Below are 16282 nucleotides of genomic sequence, written 5' to 3'. Positions count from 1 at the left end.
TGAATGTAGTACTTGGATTCCATTCAAATTTTGTCATGTGTATTATATTAAATAATCTTCCTAGACTATTTGAGGAATGTCTTCCTTTAACAAATCCTACCTGTAATTGCTGTGGGTCAATTAATTCTCCATTATCATGGGTACTTAGCACAATGATGAAGCTTATTTTTAATATGGATTGACTGAGAATTGGCTCTTTTATTGACACACTGTCTATGATGATGAGTTGCACCCCATTGTGATCCAGATGTAAGATGGAGATGATTTTCTGTGGGCAGGCTGAACTTGAGAGTGGTCCACAATCTTTTGCAGTTCAAGACTTTGGTGAAGCCATAAAAGATGACATGCAGTAGTTGGTACTGAGACTGCATTTTTCATGGAGTTGTTGCGAAGTTAAGTTCATGTCCACTGTGCTTCAAGAGGAACAAAATCCACAGTACTGGAAGAAGGCAATTAAGGAGGTCGGGGTCAATGTCAGAATTTATTGCTCAAAACAGTGAGAAAGTTTCTAGGAAATTTAAAAAAAAAGAATATGTGCAAGAAATAAAATACTTACATTTTACAATCTCAGGAAAGAATGAAGTGACTTGAAATCAGCTCACACTGGTTGATTTACACACTTTGTCTCTAAATTGAAGCATGTGGGGAATTGGTCCAACTCTAGTTGGTAACCATCTAGCCCGCAGAATTCAATTCCCCATGGCGCAGAAAGCTGGCCGGCAAATACATGGAGAAAAAAGCCTTAAAATTCCCAATGCTGTATATTTGGAAAACATGTTCCAAGGACTTGTTTAAGATTGTTACTTTAACATTTAGACTCTGACATGGATTTTGCAAGGATTTGATCCAATGCAAGGAACTCTTGTATAATGTGTGGCATGTTTATGGGGAAAAAAACATGCTGAACTGCTATTTTTGATACGTTTAAGATAAGTAGATGGTCAGATTAATCATCAGTTACATTGGAAATCCTGGCATCAAAGCACATGCATTCATGTGTCTGGGAACAAGTCTCCAGTGGCTTAGCTCAGTAGAAGCATCATTTCCTTTTGAGTCAGTAGATTGTGGGTTGGCATACCACAGTCATAACGTGACAATCCAATCATGGCCAGCGCTCCCAGCTGGCATGTAATGAAAAAATTGTCTGATTGGGCAGTTAGTTGATAAAAGGCATTCCATGTCTTTTGGATAATACAGTCATACAAAACAACTACACATACAGTAAAACACCTGCTATCTAGAATTCAAGCAATCGGCAGTCTCATGCAACCAGAGGGAAAAATTGCAGAAGAAAAATACAGGTCGGTTTTAAAAAAAAAGCTTAAGTTTAAAATTGGCGCACCTCTCTGTTAGTTCACCAATCCACTCAACACACAGTTTCAAATAACCAGAAAATTCACTTATCTACCAATGCCCATAGATGCCAGATACCAGGGGTTTTACTGTACCTTCGGTATGATTAAAGATTTACACTTAAGAATAATCAGTTGAGAGGTTTCTTCAGACGTTGTTCAACAGAAGTTGAACAACCAAATATCTGCAATGGACACGCACAGGAGACTGCAGATGCTAGAATCTGATGCTCAACACAGCATGCTCACTGGTTTAAGCAGCATCACTGGGACCAAAAAAACAAAAGGCCCATGCTTTGAGCCACATCCCTTCATCGAAATGGCAGAAATGTGGTAAAGAAGATTGCAGCCAGTTCTCCCACCGATGCTGCTTGATGTGCTCTTGGAAGGGGCACAATATCTTCTGAGAAAACTTTAGTCTTTGCTTGTGTCATGTGAAGTTTCAAAGAGTGAGAGAAGATCTGATTGAAACCAATACAATCATGAAGAGTTTGATCAGGTCAATTTTGAGAGGATGCTTCCTCTTGGCCCCTGGGGAGTGGAGAGACAGAGCGCTGCTCCGAAGGGTTCAACCCACCCCACCCCGAGTCCGGATGCTGGACAGTAAGCAGCCAGTAAGTGGAACCGATGGGTCTGTGCCTAAGATGGCGACCCCTAATCTTGGCTGTGGCCATAAGGGTTTGGAGTCTCTAGGGAGCAGAGGACCAGCTCAGGGCACTAGAAATGGGAAGAACACACCCCATTGAGAAGGAAAGCAGAGGAGAAGACCCTATAGGACCACGGTGGTGGACCAGTGAGAGCCTCAGAGGCTGGGGAGCCACATCGGCTGCAGACTGCTGGAGACGGGCTCTTGGGATCCAGGTTTAAGAGCTGGGATTCAAGAGGGTGCTGAGGGTAAAAAGGACTCCCGAAGGGCCACTGGTGCTGTGAACATGTCAGAGGTTTGGATCTCGAGCTTGGCCATGGATTGAACAGGGGTCTGTGCAGAAGCTGTGGGAGCGCTGGAGGCAAATCCACGGACACTCAATTACTCTGAATGGACTCTATATTGCTTCTCTTTCTCATTCTGTAAGGGGTGCCGAGCAACACCATTGGTGACTCTAATGGCTTTACAGCAGGCAGAAGACCATTTCATGTTCTGTAATATCACATGATAATAAAGGAATCTTGGAAGAAAACAGAACTAAAGTTCGTGGTTTAGAAATAAGAGGTCATCTATTGAGATGGGGGTGAGGAAATTTTTTCTCAAGGAGATTATTTGAACTGTCTTAAAAGGATGGCGGAAGCACTGAATCACAGTTTTACAATGTGGAAACAGGCTCTGTGGCCACTTCAATGATAATCAAGTTGTTTACCCAAGCTATTCTCTCTCATTTGTATGTGTCTGGACCAGATCACTCTAAACTATTCCTACCCAAAATATCTGTTCAAATGCCCTTCAAATGTTACAATTGTACCCAGCTCAAACTCCGCCCCCCCCCCCCCTTTTTTCTCTGGCAACTAGTTTCATATGCCCATTGCCCTCTGTTTGAAAAAGTTGCCTTCAGGTCCCTTTTAAATCTCTCACCTTAAATCTATGTCCTCTAGTTATAGATTCCCCAATTCTCTCTATCTTGGAAAAAAGATTATAACTATTTGCTTATTTTCTATACCCTTCAAAATTTTATAAACATCTATAATGTCTCCCTTCAGATTCCTATGCTCCAGGGAGATACCCAGGTTATGCAACATCTCTTTAATTCACAAGCCCACCAAACGTAGTCAGTACTTTAAAGATTTTTTTTAATGATAGAGGAAGATAAATTATTAAGAAATTGGAGGGGGGTGGTTACTGGAAGAGGCAGGAATGGCAGCTTGAAATTATGGGTCAGATCTGTTTTGTTATTGCTTGGTGGAATCGAGAGACCGAACTCATGCTCACATCAGAATTTTTCCCCACAGGAAGATCAAAATCATAAATTTAACTTGTCCTCCTGCAGAGAGTTTCAGTAATCAATCACTAATGCCCATGGGCATCTGGAAATTGCAAATGGGATGAGCAGGTTTAACACTTGCAATTTCTCCGAAAGATCATGCATGCTCTGGAGGAACAGATTTTGGTAGACAATGCGACAGTTTTAATGGAAAAAGGGTTTGTTTTTTTTTTGCAAGGATTTTGTGTGTTTTTATTAAAGCAACTGCGATTTCAATGTCTATCGACTCTTTCATCTTGCAACAGAATTTGTGGAGGGAGACTATGAACAGAACATCTTTCATTAGAACTAGTATTCCTCAACAAATGTGCTCTTTACAACAATACATCAAAATTAATGCCATTTTGTACCCTTAGTTTTGAAAGGTACCTTTATACTTGTATACCTCTGTGTAAGGCATCAACACGTCAATTATTTTTGTATTTAGAAACCCATTTGATTTTACTGTTTCAAAGAGGATTCCAGTATCCATAAAGAACAGCAACCAGATCAATTTATTCTATTTACATAGCACCTCGACATCCAAATAATTTCAAGGCAATTAACAGGACCATTCGCAAGGGAAAATCTTATGGCAGAGGCTTGATCACAGAGGTTGCTTTGAAGTCTCTTGAAGCAGGCAGAGTTGTTTTTGGAAGGAAATTCGAAAACTGGCAAAACTAACGTTGGGACAGATAGGACCATCTTAAGAGGTAAGAATTTGAAGGAGCACAGTTCTGAAGGAAGGGAGAAATCTGAGATGAGTATGAAATTCCAGAACCGGTGAGCATGCACTCGTGGGATGAAAGTTTACTGTCATATTTTCTTTAGACTTACAGCAGACTAAAAGGCCATCCTCCATGGCCAAGCCACCAAAGTAATGACATAGCAGGAGGTGCATGCTGAGAGAGCCAGCTTTATGAATCCGTCCTGCCAGAATATGTCCAGGATGAGTCGGAGGAATCGGTGATGGAAGCTCTCAAGCCGGTTCTCCTGCATGACATAAATTGTCCATATTTGTTGCCATAAAGCAGGGTGCTAAGGACACATGCCTGATATACCTTGAGCTTAGTGTTCACTATGAGGTATTTGTTGTTCCACACTCATTTGCTTAGTTTGGCCACCACAGTAGCAGCCTTAGCGATCCTGGAACCAACACACCAATGGCATCATGAAGAAAGCCTCTACTTCCTCAGGAGCTTGCGGAGGAGCTAATGGAGTTGTTCAAGTGAACCGGTACGGACTTGAAGGGCCGACATGGCCTGTTTCCGTGCTGAAAACGGTTATATGGTTATATGGCCCTTGAAACCATGCCGTCCAATTAACCGACCATTTGGTATATTTTTGAAGGGAGGGAGAAAACCCGAGTGCCCAGAGGAAACCCATGAAGAAACAGGGAGAATGTGCAAAAAACTTAGACAGCTCTGGATTTGAATCCCATTGCTGGCGCTGTAGCAGCATTGTGTTAACCGCGACGCTAACCCTGCCACCCGATACATACATACAATGTTTCGATACTGGAGGAGTTTATGGTTAGAGTAGTGTGGGGAGTTCTAAGAGTCTGATATTTATTTGGAATAAAAACTTTCTTGAATCTCGTGGTGCTGGATTCAGGTTTCTGCACCTTCTGCTGAAGGTAGCAGTGGGAAGAGGTTGGTCACCCAGGGTGATGGAGGTTATTTTGGTTACCTTCAAAATGTGATGAATAAATGTAACTTTGTCTTGGATAACATATTGTGGAGACTGTTGAAAGAAATGAAAAAAGATGATGGGAGTGTCTTAGTGATACAAGGAAATTATCAGTCATTGTTTTGCAGAACAATTAAAGACACTGTCATGATAATGAATATGTATGAGATGTACCGGAAATCACGTGGTATGAGAGAGAGATAAGAGCACAAGCAGGAGAACAAAGGAAAACGGGAGAATAAAGACACTAAGAAGTTTACCTGATAAAACTTGTGTTTAATGTTTTATTAACTTCACATTTCGGGCCACAAATGTGACATTGGCGACAAGGATGGGATTCGAACCCACGCGTGCAAAGCACAATAGATTATGATGTCGTCAGAAATGTTGGCAACTCCAGGAATGCCTTGAATCACTCGATGGATTTCATACTGGTAGATCTCCGAAGCTGCATTAATTCCAAATGATAGTCTCTTGTAACGATACAATCCACAGTGAGTCACAAATGTTGTCACATCTCGGGAACCTGGATCCAGCTCTAATTGATGATAGCCCCACTTCAGATCAATTTTTGAGAATACCTTGCTGGTGGTTAGTTCTTGAAGTATTTCCTCCACTGTTAGTATAGGGTGTCGTTCTCGAATTATAGCTTCATTGGCAATTCTCATGTCAACACATAGTCTTATGTCACCCTTTGGTTTGGGCACAATCACTACGGGACTGACCCATTGTGTCGAATGTTCCACAGGTTCAATAATGTCTTGTTCGATCAATTCTTTAATTTTGGCTTCGACTTTCCCACGAAGTCCAAACGGAGTTCGGCGCATTGGTTGTGCCTTGGGTTTGACCGTTTCATCTACCGCTAGCTTCAATTGTCGACCTTTCATCTTTCCTACTCCTTGGAAGACTGCGGGGAATTCTTGCTTCATATCCTTGTATGACTGAATTGAATTGACACAAGCTCCAATATGAAGTATTGCCAGGTGCGCTGTGCTTCTACTCAGCAATGGTTCTCCCCTCTCTTCTATGACCATAAACTCTGCTTCGGTGTACTTATCTCCAGCTTCAACAGTTGCAGTAAAACATCCAATGGTCTGCAATGGCTTGGTTGCTGTGTATGGATACAGTTTCTTGGAACACTTTTTTGAGGTACAGATGATCTTTTTCCTTTTCAACTTCTCCCATAAATGTCGATCAATCACATTACTGTCACTGCCTGAGTCTACAATGACCTGAACTGTCACTCCAGCAATGATCACTGGGACCTTCTCATGATGTACTTCATTCAACGTAAATTGGTAACAACTCTGTTCCTCCTGGGTATCATCATCGTCACCGTCTATCTGGCGAATGGTATCTTTCTTTCCAGGATACTTTCCTTTCCCCCAGGCTTTGCCTTTGGAAGTTGTATTCTTCCTCTTCTGGTCTGCATTGGACTTGCTTTTGCACTTCTTTGCAAAGTGGTCCTTACCTCCACACTTTCTGCAAACTTTGCCTTTGGCCGGGCAATATGGGTCTTTTCCAAAGTGACCTCGGTGTGTCAGAAATGGACTTCATGGGACACAGACTTACACGGAAAGGACTAAACCCTGCAGAGGCCAAGGTGAAAGCTATTGAAGAGGCACGTGCACCTCAGAACGCAACAGAGGTGAGGAGTTTCCTGGGATTGGTCAATTTTTGTGCAAAGTTCATTCCTAATTTCGCTACAGTGGCAGAACCACTAAGGAAACTAACCAGGAAAGGTGTACCATTTCATTTTGGATCTGAGCAGAAGAAAGCGTTCACAGCGCTGAAGCAAAGCCTGACAGATGCAAAAACTCTTGGATATTACGATCCGGCGGCATCAATCAAAGTCATAGCGGATGCCAGCCCAGTTGGTTTAGGAGCCGTGTTGGTCCAGATGCATGATGGAGGACCACGAATCATTGCCTATGCCAGCAGATCATTATCAGATGTGGAAAGAAGATACTCTCAGACAGAGAAAGAAGCACTCGGACTTGTATGGGCCTGTGAGAGGTTCCATGCATATTTATACGGCATTGAATTTGAACTCATCACAGATCATAAGCCATTAGAGGTGATCTATACACCTAGATACAAACCATGTGCCAGAATAGAGAGATGGGTACTCAGACTACAACCCTACAAATATAAAGTAATCCACATTGCAGAGAAAACAAACATTGCAGATCCGCTGTCCAGATTGGTGAAGGATGGAGGTCCACAATCCAAGTCAGAATTGGGAACAGAAACAGAGAGCTTTGTACGCTTCGTAGCTATTCAGGCGACACCGAAAGCTGTGACTACGAAGGAAGTCGAGAGAGAATCCGAACGTGATCCAGAACTCATGGAAGTAAGAGAATGCATACAGAGTGGACAATGGGACAAGTGTACTCACAAGGCTTACATTCCCATTAGAGACGAACTTTGTTGCATCGGACAGTGTGTATTGAGAGGTTGCAGATTGGTGATTCCACAAAGATTGAGACCGAAGATCGTATCCTTAGCGCATGAAGGACACCTAGGTATTGTTGGTACCAAGCAAAACCTCAGAACCAAGGTATGGTGGCCAAGTTGTGATAAAGACGCAGAGAAATTTGTTAAAACTTGTCACGGATGTCAAATCACAAGTAGGAGTAATCCGTCAGAACCGATCCGGAGTACACAACTCCCGACAGGACCATGGATCGACGTAGCTGTTGATTTCCTTGGACCTTTACCGACGGGTGAATCAATTATGGTAGAAATAGATTACTACAGCAGATACTATGAGTACGTGGTGTTGAAGTCCACAACCACTGAAAAAACAATACAAGCATTAGCAGAGATATTCGCAAGATATGGATTACCTGTTACATTATACTCTGATAATGGTCCACAATTCATTTCAGAGACATTTGCGGAATACATGAGGACCACCGGTATCCACCATCATAAAGTAACTCCGAAATGGCTGCAAGCCAATGGAGAAGTAGAGAGACAAAATCAGTCCATTGAAAAACGATTGAGGATTGCACACGCAGAAGGACAAAATTGGCAAGAAGCATTGCTATCTTATGTGGCTGTCTATCGAGCAACGCCTCATGCCACCACTGGAAAAAGTCCTGCAGAGGCATTTTTTGGGATAAAAATCTGCACAAAAATGCCAGAAATAAAGGAAATCCGAGATGACCAGGAGATGAGGGACCATGATGCTGAAAAGAAAGGTGCAGCAAAGCTGTACACAGATTCGAAACGTGGAGCCAAGTACTCAGACATCATGCCAGGAGATAATGTTCTAGTGAGGCATGAAACTGGTGGTAAGCTAGACACACCTTATTACCATCAACCCTATACTGTCGTATCCAGAAGTGGCAGTATGGTGACAGTCAAGTCTCCGACTGGAGTCCTGTATAAGAGAAATGTATCAGGTGTAAAAAGGTACCAGTCCAGAGATACATCGAGCGAAGAGGTTGAAAGGCTAATACGAGATGCTGAAACTGAGAGACCTGATGATGTTCCAGAGGCAGTTACCAGCACTCCTGATGAAGTGACTAGAGCGCCAGGAACACCCGAAGCCGTGGTGAGCAGTATTGCAGACGCCGAGAGTGAACAACCGAGAAGCGACGACAATTTCGCAGGCAGGCCGAAACGAAACCGGAAAGCGCCCAAACGATACGAAGACTTTGTGCCATAGTTTTAATAAGAACTTTGGGACAGTATTTTAATCTTATATCATAAAGTGCATGTATGAGTGCTGTAGGAAGTAAATTTTATGTAGTTGAGTTATAGTATTACCATTAGTTACGATGTTTGTAGGTTTCCGAGGGATATTGGTAAGTGAAGGTAAAGTTTATTTCTGATTAAAGGAGGGATGTCATGATAATGAATATGTATGAGATGTACCGGAAGTCACGTGGTATGAGAGAGAGATAAGAACACAAGCAGGAGAACAAAGGAAAACGGGAGAATAAAGACATTAAGAAGTTTACCTGATAAAACTTGTGTTTAATGTTAACTTCACATTTCGGGCCACAAATGTGACAGACACCATTTTTTTTTTAAAGGTGTCAGAACCTGCAACAGAAGCAACCTACCTATGCTTGTGACCTGCCATTCATAAAACATGAGGTTTATCTTTATTTGAGCCGAAGAGGTGAAGTGCTCTGAACCCCAAGCGTAATTAATAGCTGGGCCGAAACAATCAGCTCAAACAGCTGGCAAAGCAACTTCCCAGTTCTTCTCCAGTTGTCAGATTTGTTGAAGGTTTTGAATGCTTTACAGTATCAGGGTGGAATGTCCAATCCATTGACAGGTAGCTACTGCACTAATTGCATGTTGTGGTTTGGCAGGAAAGGGTGGCTCAGTGGAGGTGCTCACCTTTTGCCAAATCTTTGACGGTCCGTGAATCAATCAAACCAGTTCTTCTCCATGACGCCAATGTGCTCCAACTCTCCTGCTGTTGTAGATTCTGTTCCCGCCACTCTGACCATCATCATTTATTGGCAGAAACGATGTGGATGTTATTGTCCTACTCTCTGGGTATTTCAAGTGCATTTGATTGAAGGACTGGCTTTGGTTACAAGTGATGTCTGGTGGTTATCTAGAGGCCTTAAGCTTGTGTGACGCAAATCAACATGGTTAGTGTCGCAAGTCGCGCAAAGCTGTTACAGCACCAGCGATCGGGACTGGGTTTCAAATCCCGTGCTGTCTATGAGGAGCTTTTGCGTTCTCCCCATGTTGCACAAGTTGCCTCCAGGTCCTCCAAATTTGCCCCACTGTTCAAATATCATACGGGGGTTGTAGGTCAATTGAGTGTAATTGGACAGTTCAGGCTCGTGGGCTGAAAGGCCTGTTACCATGCTGTATGGACATTAACAGTTATGTTTAAACTAAGAAGTTTTTGATTTGTTTATTTCATTTTCATTTGTAATATGATGTTAATTCAGAGAAATTAAGTTATTCTTGATGGGTGCTCATTATTACAATGTAGATTTTTAAAGAATATTATTTTAGGAACATTACAAAAAATTGGAGCAGGAGTAGGCTATTCATCTTGTCAAACCGGCCATTCAATTAGATCATGGCTCATCTGATGATGGGCTCATCTCCACCTACCTGCCTTTGTCCCTCATATCCCTTTATTATGTTAAAAAAAATCTTTCCAAACTTGTTTTAAATATATTTACTGAGGTCTCCTCAGCTGCTTCGATGGGCAGCGAATTCACCTTCCTCATCTCCATCCTAAATCTACTACCCTAAATCTTGAGGCTATGTCTCCTGGTTTTTCCCACCAATGGAAACAATTTACCTACCTCTTACTATACCTTTCATAATTTTATACATTTCTACAAGATTTCCTCTGATTCTTCTAAATTCTAGGGAGTATGGTCCAAGATGACTCAATCTCTCCCCATAGACTAACTGGAATCAACCTGGTGAACTTTCTCTGAATTGCCTCCAAAGCCAGTGCATTCTTCAAGTAAGGAGACCAGAACTGTATGCAGTACTCCACATGTGGCCTCACCAGTACCTTGTACAGTTGGAGCATAACCTCCCTGCAAATAAATCCCTCTAGCAATGAACACCAACATTCCATTTCCCTTCTTGATACTGTAGCCTGCTGCATCTGCAAACCAATGATTCATGCACAAGCATTCCCAAGTCATTCTGCACAGCAACATGTTGCAATGGCTTGACATTTAAATAATAATTTATGAAAATTAATGTCTCATCAATCAATCAATGTTTTATTAAGTATGAGAATTTGTGTGTTTATCTCTTAATCTCTCAGGTCCCTTCAAGTTCAATTTCAAGTTTATTGACACATTATACCTGGTACAATGAGAAAGGTTTATTTCATTAAAACCACTTAATGAGATAATGGCCGATTTGTGACCTAATTTTGTATAGCTTTCATTTCCCAGTTCCCTTTTAAGTCTTTGGTTGACAATTATCTATTGATTTTAGGTTTAAAATTAATACAAATTTCTATTTGTGGAAAAGTTCCAACTTCCAGCACTCTCCATGTGGAAGCTATTTGTGAAAGACCTGGCTCCAATTTTCAGACTGTGCACAGCCCCCAGTCTGAAACTCCCTGACCGGTGGGAATAGTTCTATCACCCAAATAATTTCCCTTAATACATTGAAAACGTAAAACAAATGACCTATTAATCACTGGATGGTCTGTGCATGAGAAAATTACTGAAGAACTCTACTTTTTTATTAATTCAATCCATGTGCTTGTTTCCAACTATGAACAACTAAACCTTTATTTATTTAAGTGTTAAATGTAGTAAGCCTGCCAGATAATGGCTTAAATGAGATACCAAAGGCAAGTGTGAAAATTTGATTTTATGTTCAGGTCAACACTAAATTTAAACTTTCTTCAGAACAATCCCTAATTTGGGCTTGATTTATAATGATATTGGTTTGATGTATATAAATTGACTGAAATGTTTATAACATCTGAGATGAGTGGCTATGGTACAGAATAGGCCAAAAATAAATGAAAAACATTTTTTTAGAATTGAGAATACAGAGAACCAAAGTCAATTCATTTTAACGTTGAAGACCATATCTCTTATTCATGTATAGCCACAGAAGTAAGATGATGATACAAAACTAATCGGAACTGGCAATAGATGAGGAGATGATAGGGACCTCTTGTCTGTATTGTGCAGAAGCCTCGATTTGAGCCTTCACAATTGCCTTCCTGTAAAGTGAAGGGGACCTTTAATGTCTTGTGCTTTTCAGGACTTTGGAGCATGTTTGATGATATGCTAATTTTATTTTGCACTTCTCACTACTGATGTTATCCAAAGGCAGTTAAATGTGTATCAAGTCAAACTTAATGGGGTCTGGTGGCAAATTCAGCTGGTTCTTGCTGTGGTTTTAAACATTTGTTGAACATAGCTGGAACTCATTGACAGATCTCCACTGAAGCGTTTGAGATTTGTAGGCATTTCCAATTCTCCTGTCACTTATAGGGAATAAATGCTATCCATTGACCATTAATTGCTGGCATTTCCCAGTGTGTTTCAGTCCAATTTCATCATTCAATCTGCTGTGAATAATCTGTGATCTTAACCAACAGAATCTTGGAAACAGGCTTGGAGTCCAGTGTGTGGTTCCGGTCGCCACTCAACAGGAAGGATGTTGTTTCACTTGTATGAGCTCAGAGAAGATTCACTTGGATGTTGCCCGGATTGGAGGTCTTAAGAAATAGAGAGAGACTGGATAGGTTGGAGTTGTTTCGCCTGGAACAAAGGAAGCTGAAGGGAGACTGAAAGAAGTAAATAAGAGACACAGATATGGCAAATAGTCAAAATATTTTTCCACGTTAAGGGTATCAAAATAAAATATATAGGATATTTAAAAAGGATTTTAGTTTTTTTGCGCAGCAAAGACTCGTTAGGCAGGAAGGTGCAGCAGCGCCAATACTTGCAAAGGAGGTTGAGGAGGGCAAGGCTACTGGGCCCCAAATTTATACAGATGCAGAATCGATGGTCCTGACTGGCTGCGTCATTGTGTGGTACAGTAGCTGCAAATTATTGGGCCAGAAATCAATCAGAGGATCATAAAAACAGCTAAGAAGATCACGGGGGTCTCTCTTTCCTCCTTTGACATATTTACCAGGAACATTGCTTAAACAGGGCTCAAAGAATTAGAAAAGAACCTTTCCAACCAGCACAGGGTATTTTTGACCTACTGCCATCAAGGAGGTGGTACAGGAGCCTCAAAAATCAGGGCTGCCAGACTGGGAAATAGCTTCTCCCCACACGTTGTGAAATTAATGATCCGTATTCTGTAACCAAATAAATCATCCCAAATGATTTATAAATCTTTATTTTAATTTTTTTTTAATGATATTATGTACCCTGTCTTGTGTGTGTGTGTGCCCCATGGTCCAGAGAAATGCTGCTTCATCAGGTTGTATATATACAGTCAGATGATAATACATTTAAACTTGCTGCCAGAGGAGGTAATGGAATTAGATATCCAGTACAACTCCTGATTATCAGAAGTGGTTAGGGCCGGGCCTATTTTGGATCAATGATATTTTCAGATAACTGGTCATTTTTTTTTAAAACAGCCCAGTAGTAACAGCAAGTCACTTGTAAACAGCAAGAGAAGGCTTTTAAAGCAAGAAATAATGCTAAATTCTCACCAAAAATTTAAAAAAAAACAACCTGTGGAAAGCAAGATGCATCCAACACGAAAAACTCGAAATTTTACTCATAGGCTTTTTCCAAAATTCCAAATTTTTTTTAAACCCGTGACATCAGGTCGGCTCAAAAAATTTTGGATAACAGAATTTCTGATTTTTTTTTTTCCGGATATCCTCATTTATCTGAAACTTCAGAAGTGAAATTACGCCATTTTGGCTTTGAAATTATTCGGATGAATGAGGATTTCTGATTTTTTTCTGAAATCCACAATTATCAAAAAAAAACTCTTCAGAGCCAAACCGACATCACTTCTGGGTGGGTCCAAAAATGTTTTGGATAACAGAGGATTTCGGATAATGTGATTTTTGATAATCATAGTTGGATTATACTTAGTGCATTGAAAAAACCATTTAATCACCACATTAGGCAAGGCATTGAATGGAAAAGTTGGGCTGAAAGGCCTATTTCTGTGCTGTAAAACCACTTTCTTACTCCCATTGTAAATTGGTGTTCAGCTATTCCATGTCACACTCCTTCCCTAACAAAGTTCTCAGTTTTTATCACTGCGGTGCTGTATCTCATTTCCAGCAAGCAGCAGCTGGTGTGGAATTAGTCTGTTGGATATGAAAACATGTTAACTCATCCAACCTCACTCCAGAACCAAAATCTCATTGGATGCATTACAACGTCGGAATGGGAGCTGATCTGCTCAAGATTGAAAGTTGCTATAGAAGGAAGTGAATGCAGCTCAGAACATAATGCAATCTTCCCTTCCCTCCATGGAGTCCATCCACATCTCTTATTGCCTGGGAAAGGTAGCCAACTTACTGAAAAACCCATCACACCTTGGGCACACTCTCCTCCCTCCCCCCCATTGGAGGAGGAGGAGGAGGCTTAAGTGAAAGCATGCACCAAAGGGCAGAAAGACAGTTTTCCCCACAGCCATTGGGCTCTTGATTGAACCTCACAATAGAGCTATCATGCTGACCTTGGTGTTAATTGATCTTCCTTGTCATTGTAATTCTATACTCTGTAAAATACGCTCTTTAATGTTGAAGATAACATTCTGCTCATTGAAGAACCTTCTCACTGTACTAGATAGAATGTAACAAATAAACTTAAGCTGATGCTTGTCTATGTGAAAATGTGGAGACTGATCAAGTCATAAATGATCATTCATTTAATGATCTGAGAATCTGAGCTTTGTGCTTAACATTACAAAGGCCTTCAACCAACTTGCCATCCCCATGTGCAATATGTCTTTGGAGCCACTTCTCATTGAAGGCAGACATTGGTGAAGAAATTCATAATTGCCTACAGTATACCATCACAGCTTTGGGTCATCTGAAGAAAACCATTTTTTGCAGCTCAAGATAAGGCTGGTGGTACACCAGGGAATAGTCATGCTTTCCCTCCACTGTGCCTCTGAATACTGGGCCAGCTATGGTCTACACTTCAAAGTCTTTGAGAGATATTACCAACACTGTCTTAACAAGATCCCCCTCAACCAATTCAGGATATATGATATCAGCATCCCCTCCCAGGCCAGCATATCCATCAATGAGGTCTTAGTTAGTCTCAACTATGATGGGCGGGCCACATTGTTTACAGACCAAACCAAAAATCCTGAAGCAGCAATCCCACTGTACAAGATTACTTGGCAGGTGGAAGAAATCATTTATAGTCTCTCAAAAATAAATCTTCCCACTCATTTGCTTCACCAAGGTCAACTTGACTCAGCTGTGGTAGAGTCTTTGGGTCCAACATGGGTCTCATTTTCAGAATCTGAAGAACTGGGTTGAAGTAGGTGATTCCAACTGATTACCTTCATAGGAAAGGCACAGATCTAGACCTGGAACTTCAATAAATAGGAAAATTGGCATTACGGGCATTTTGTTGATGATCATTCTCATTTGGTATTAATCATTCTTGTATAAATTATACTTTTTCAAATGATTAAATAGACAATCTTTGGTGAACTGTGATGAACAAACCAGAAGGGAAAATTGCTGATTCCAGGTCTGATTTGTCATTATTTCTATTGCTTTATTTCCAGCTACTGTGCAATCATAGCATTAAAAAAAAAACTATACTCAGCAGTGGATATGATCTGCTTGTGACTTAGTAATAGATGGTTTATATTAAATATTAAAGTTGGCTTGGACACTTTCCCACTCTCACTCTCACCTACTGTATCCTTCATAGAAATAGTTCCTGTAGCTGTCATTAAGATGACCACTGAGCTACATCACTGAATCGAAAATAAAATGCAAAATCTATATTCTTGCAGGCATATCGTGTTTCTGAAGAGAGTTGAGGTAATTTCTTTAACTTTTATTCTTGAGGCTTAGGTCAGCATAATTAAATTTTATTTTTTTCGCTTTGCTGATTTCAGTGCTGCTTCCATTTGTGGTTAAACCCAGAACGTCTTGTTACTACTGCACAAAGCATGTTCTCTCTCATGACCCTGCTTTGTATTTACACTCAAGCCAGTGTGTTTTTTTCTTTAGGATTCCTGGCCCCACTGCAAGGGCAGCCACAGCAATCAGCACCAATTCCAAGTCTCTCACAACGATGAACAGACAAGGTCAAACTGTTAGCTGTCTGAATAAGCAAAACGCTCTGCCGTGCAAATCTGGGAGTCAGAAAGGTAAGGACTAAATGTGTAACAATGCATTTTAAAAGTTAGCTGACTTTTAAGAGTCCAATATTAATTCAGTTATCAAGCAGCAAAATTTATAGAACCAGCCTTAATTAAATAGAATAATAGTCGCTTATAGTTATAAGGAAAATTTGCTATAAATTGTTACTTGCGTTTGTATTTGTTGGTTTGCTTCAAAATGCTGCTGAAGTTTCTTTGTTGTATTGCATGGAATTACAGTTCAATTGAACAATATGATTGAGAAAAAGTGATATTGAGTAATATTCAAAGTGAAGCATCACACACAGCACTGGGCTCTGTGAACAGGGTGTGGCACCATAAAAGGAACTTTTGCACGTTTAGTCAATAGTCTTGTGTCCTTTCACTGAATTGGTAACTTGCCAAGTGATATTTTAAACTGTTAATTATTTAATTGGTTTGTTGATTTAATGCCAAAGCTAAACATGGAGCTTCCTGATAAAAGTATATTTTAGAATT

General features: G+C 40.7%; 1 protein-coding gene across 6 annotated transcripts in view; it reads left to right on the top strand.

The window, feature by feature from the left end:
* LOC138765026 (neuron navigator 1-like) overlaps positions 1-16282 on the top strand; it is a 674255-nt gene that overhangs the window by 113569 nt on the left and 544404 nt on the right. For all 6 annotated transcript variants that reach the window (XM_069941668.1, XM_069941670.1, XM_069941669.1 and 3 more), the window contains one exon: positions 15654-15793. In XM_069941668.1, the coding sequence (XP_069797769.1) occupies positions 15654-15793 (140 nt within the window). The remainder of the gene's footprint in view (positions 1-15653; positions 15794-16282) is intronic.

Source organism: Narcine bancroftii, chromosome 5, assembly GCF_036971445.1.
Source record: "Narcine bancroftii isolate sNarBan1 chromosome 5, sNarBan1.hap1, whole genome shotgun sequence".
Taxonomy (NCBI): Eukaryota; Metazoa; Chordata; class Chondrichthyes; order Torpediniformes; family Narcinidae; genus Narcine; species Narcine bancroftii.
This window is presented reverse-complemented; position numbering and strand designations above follow the sequence as displayed.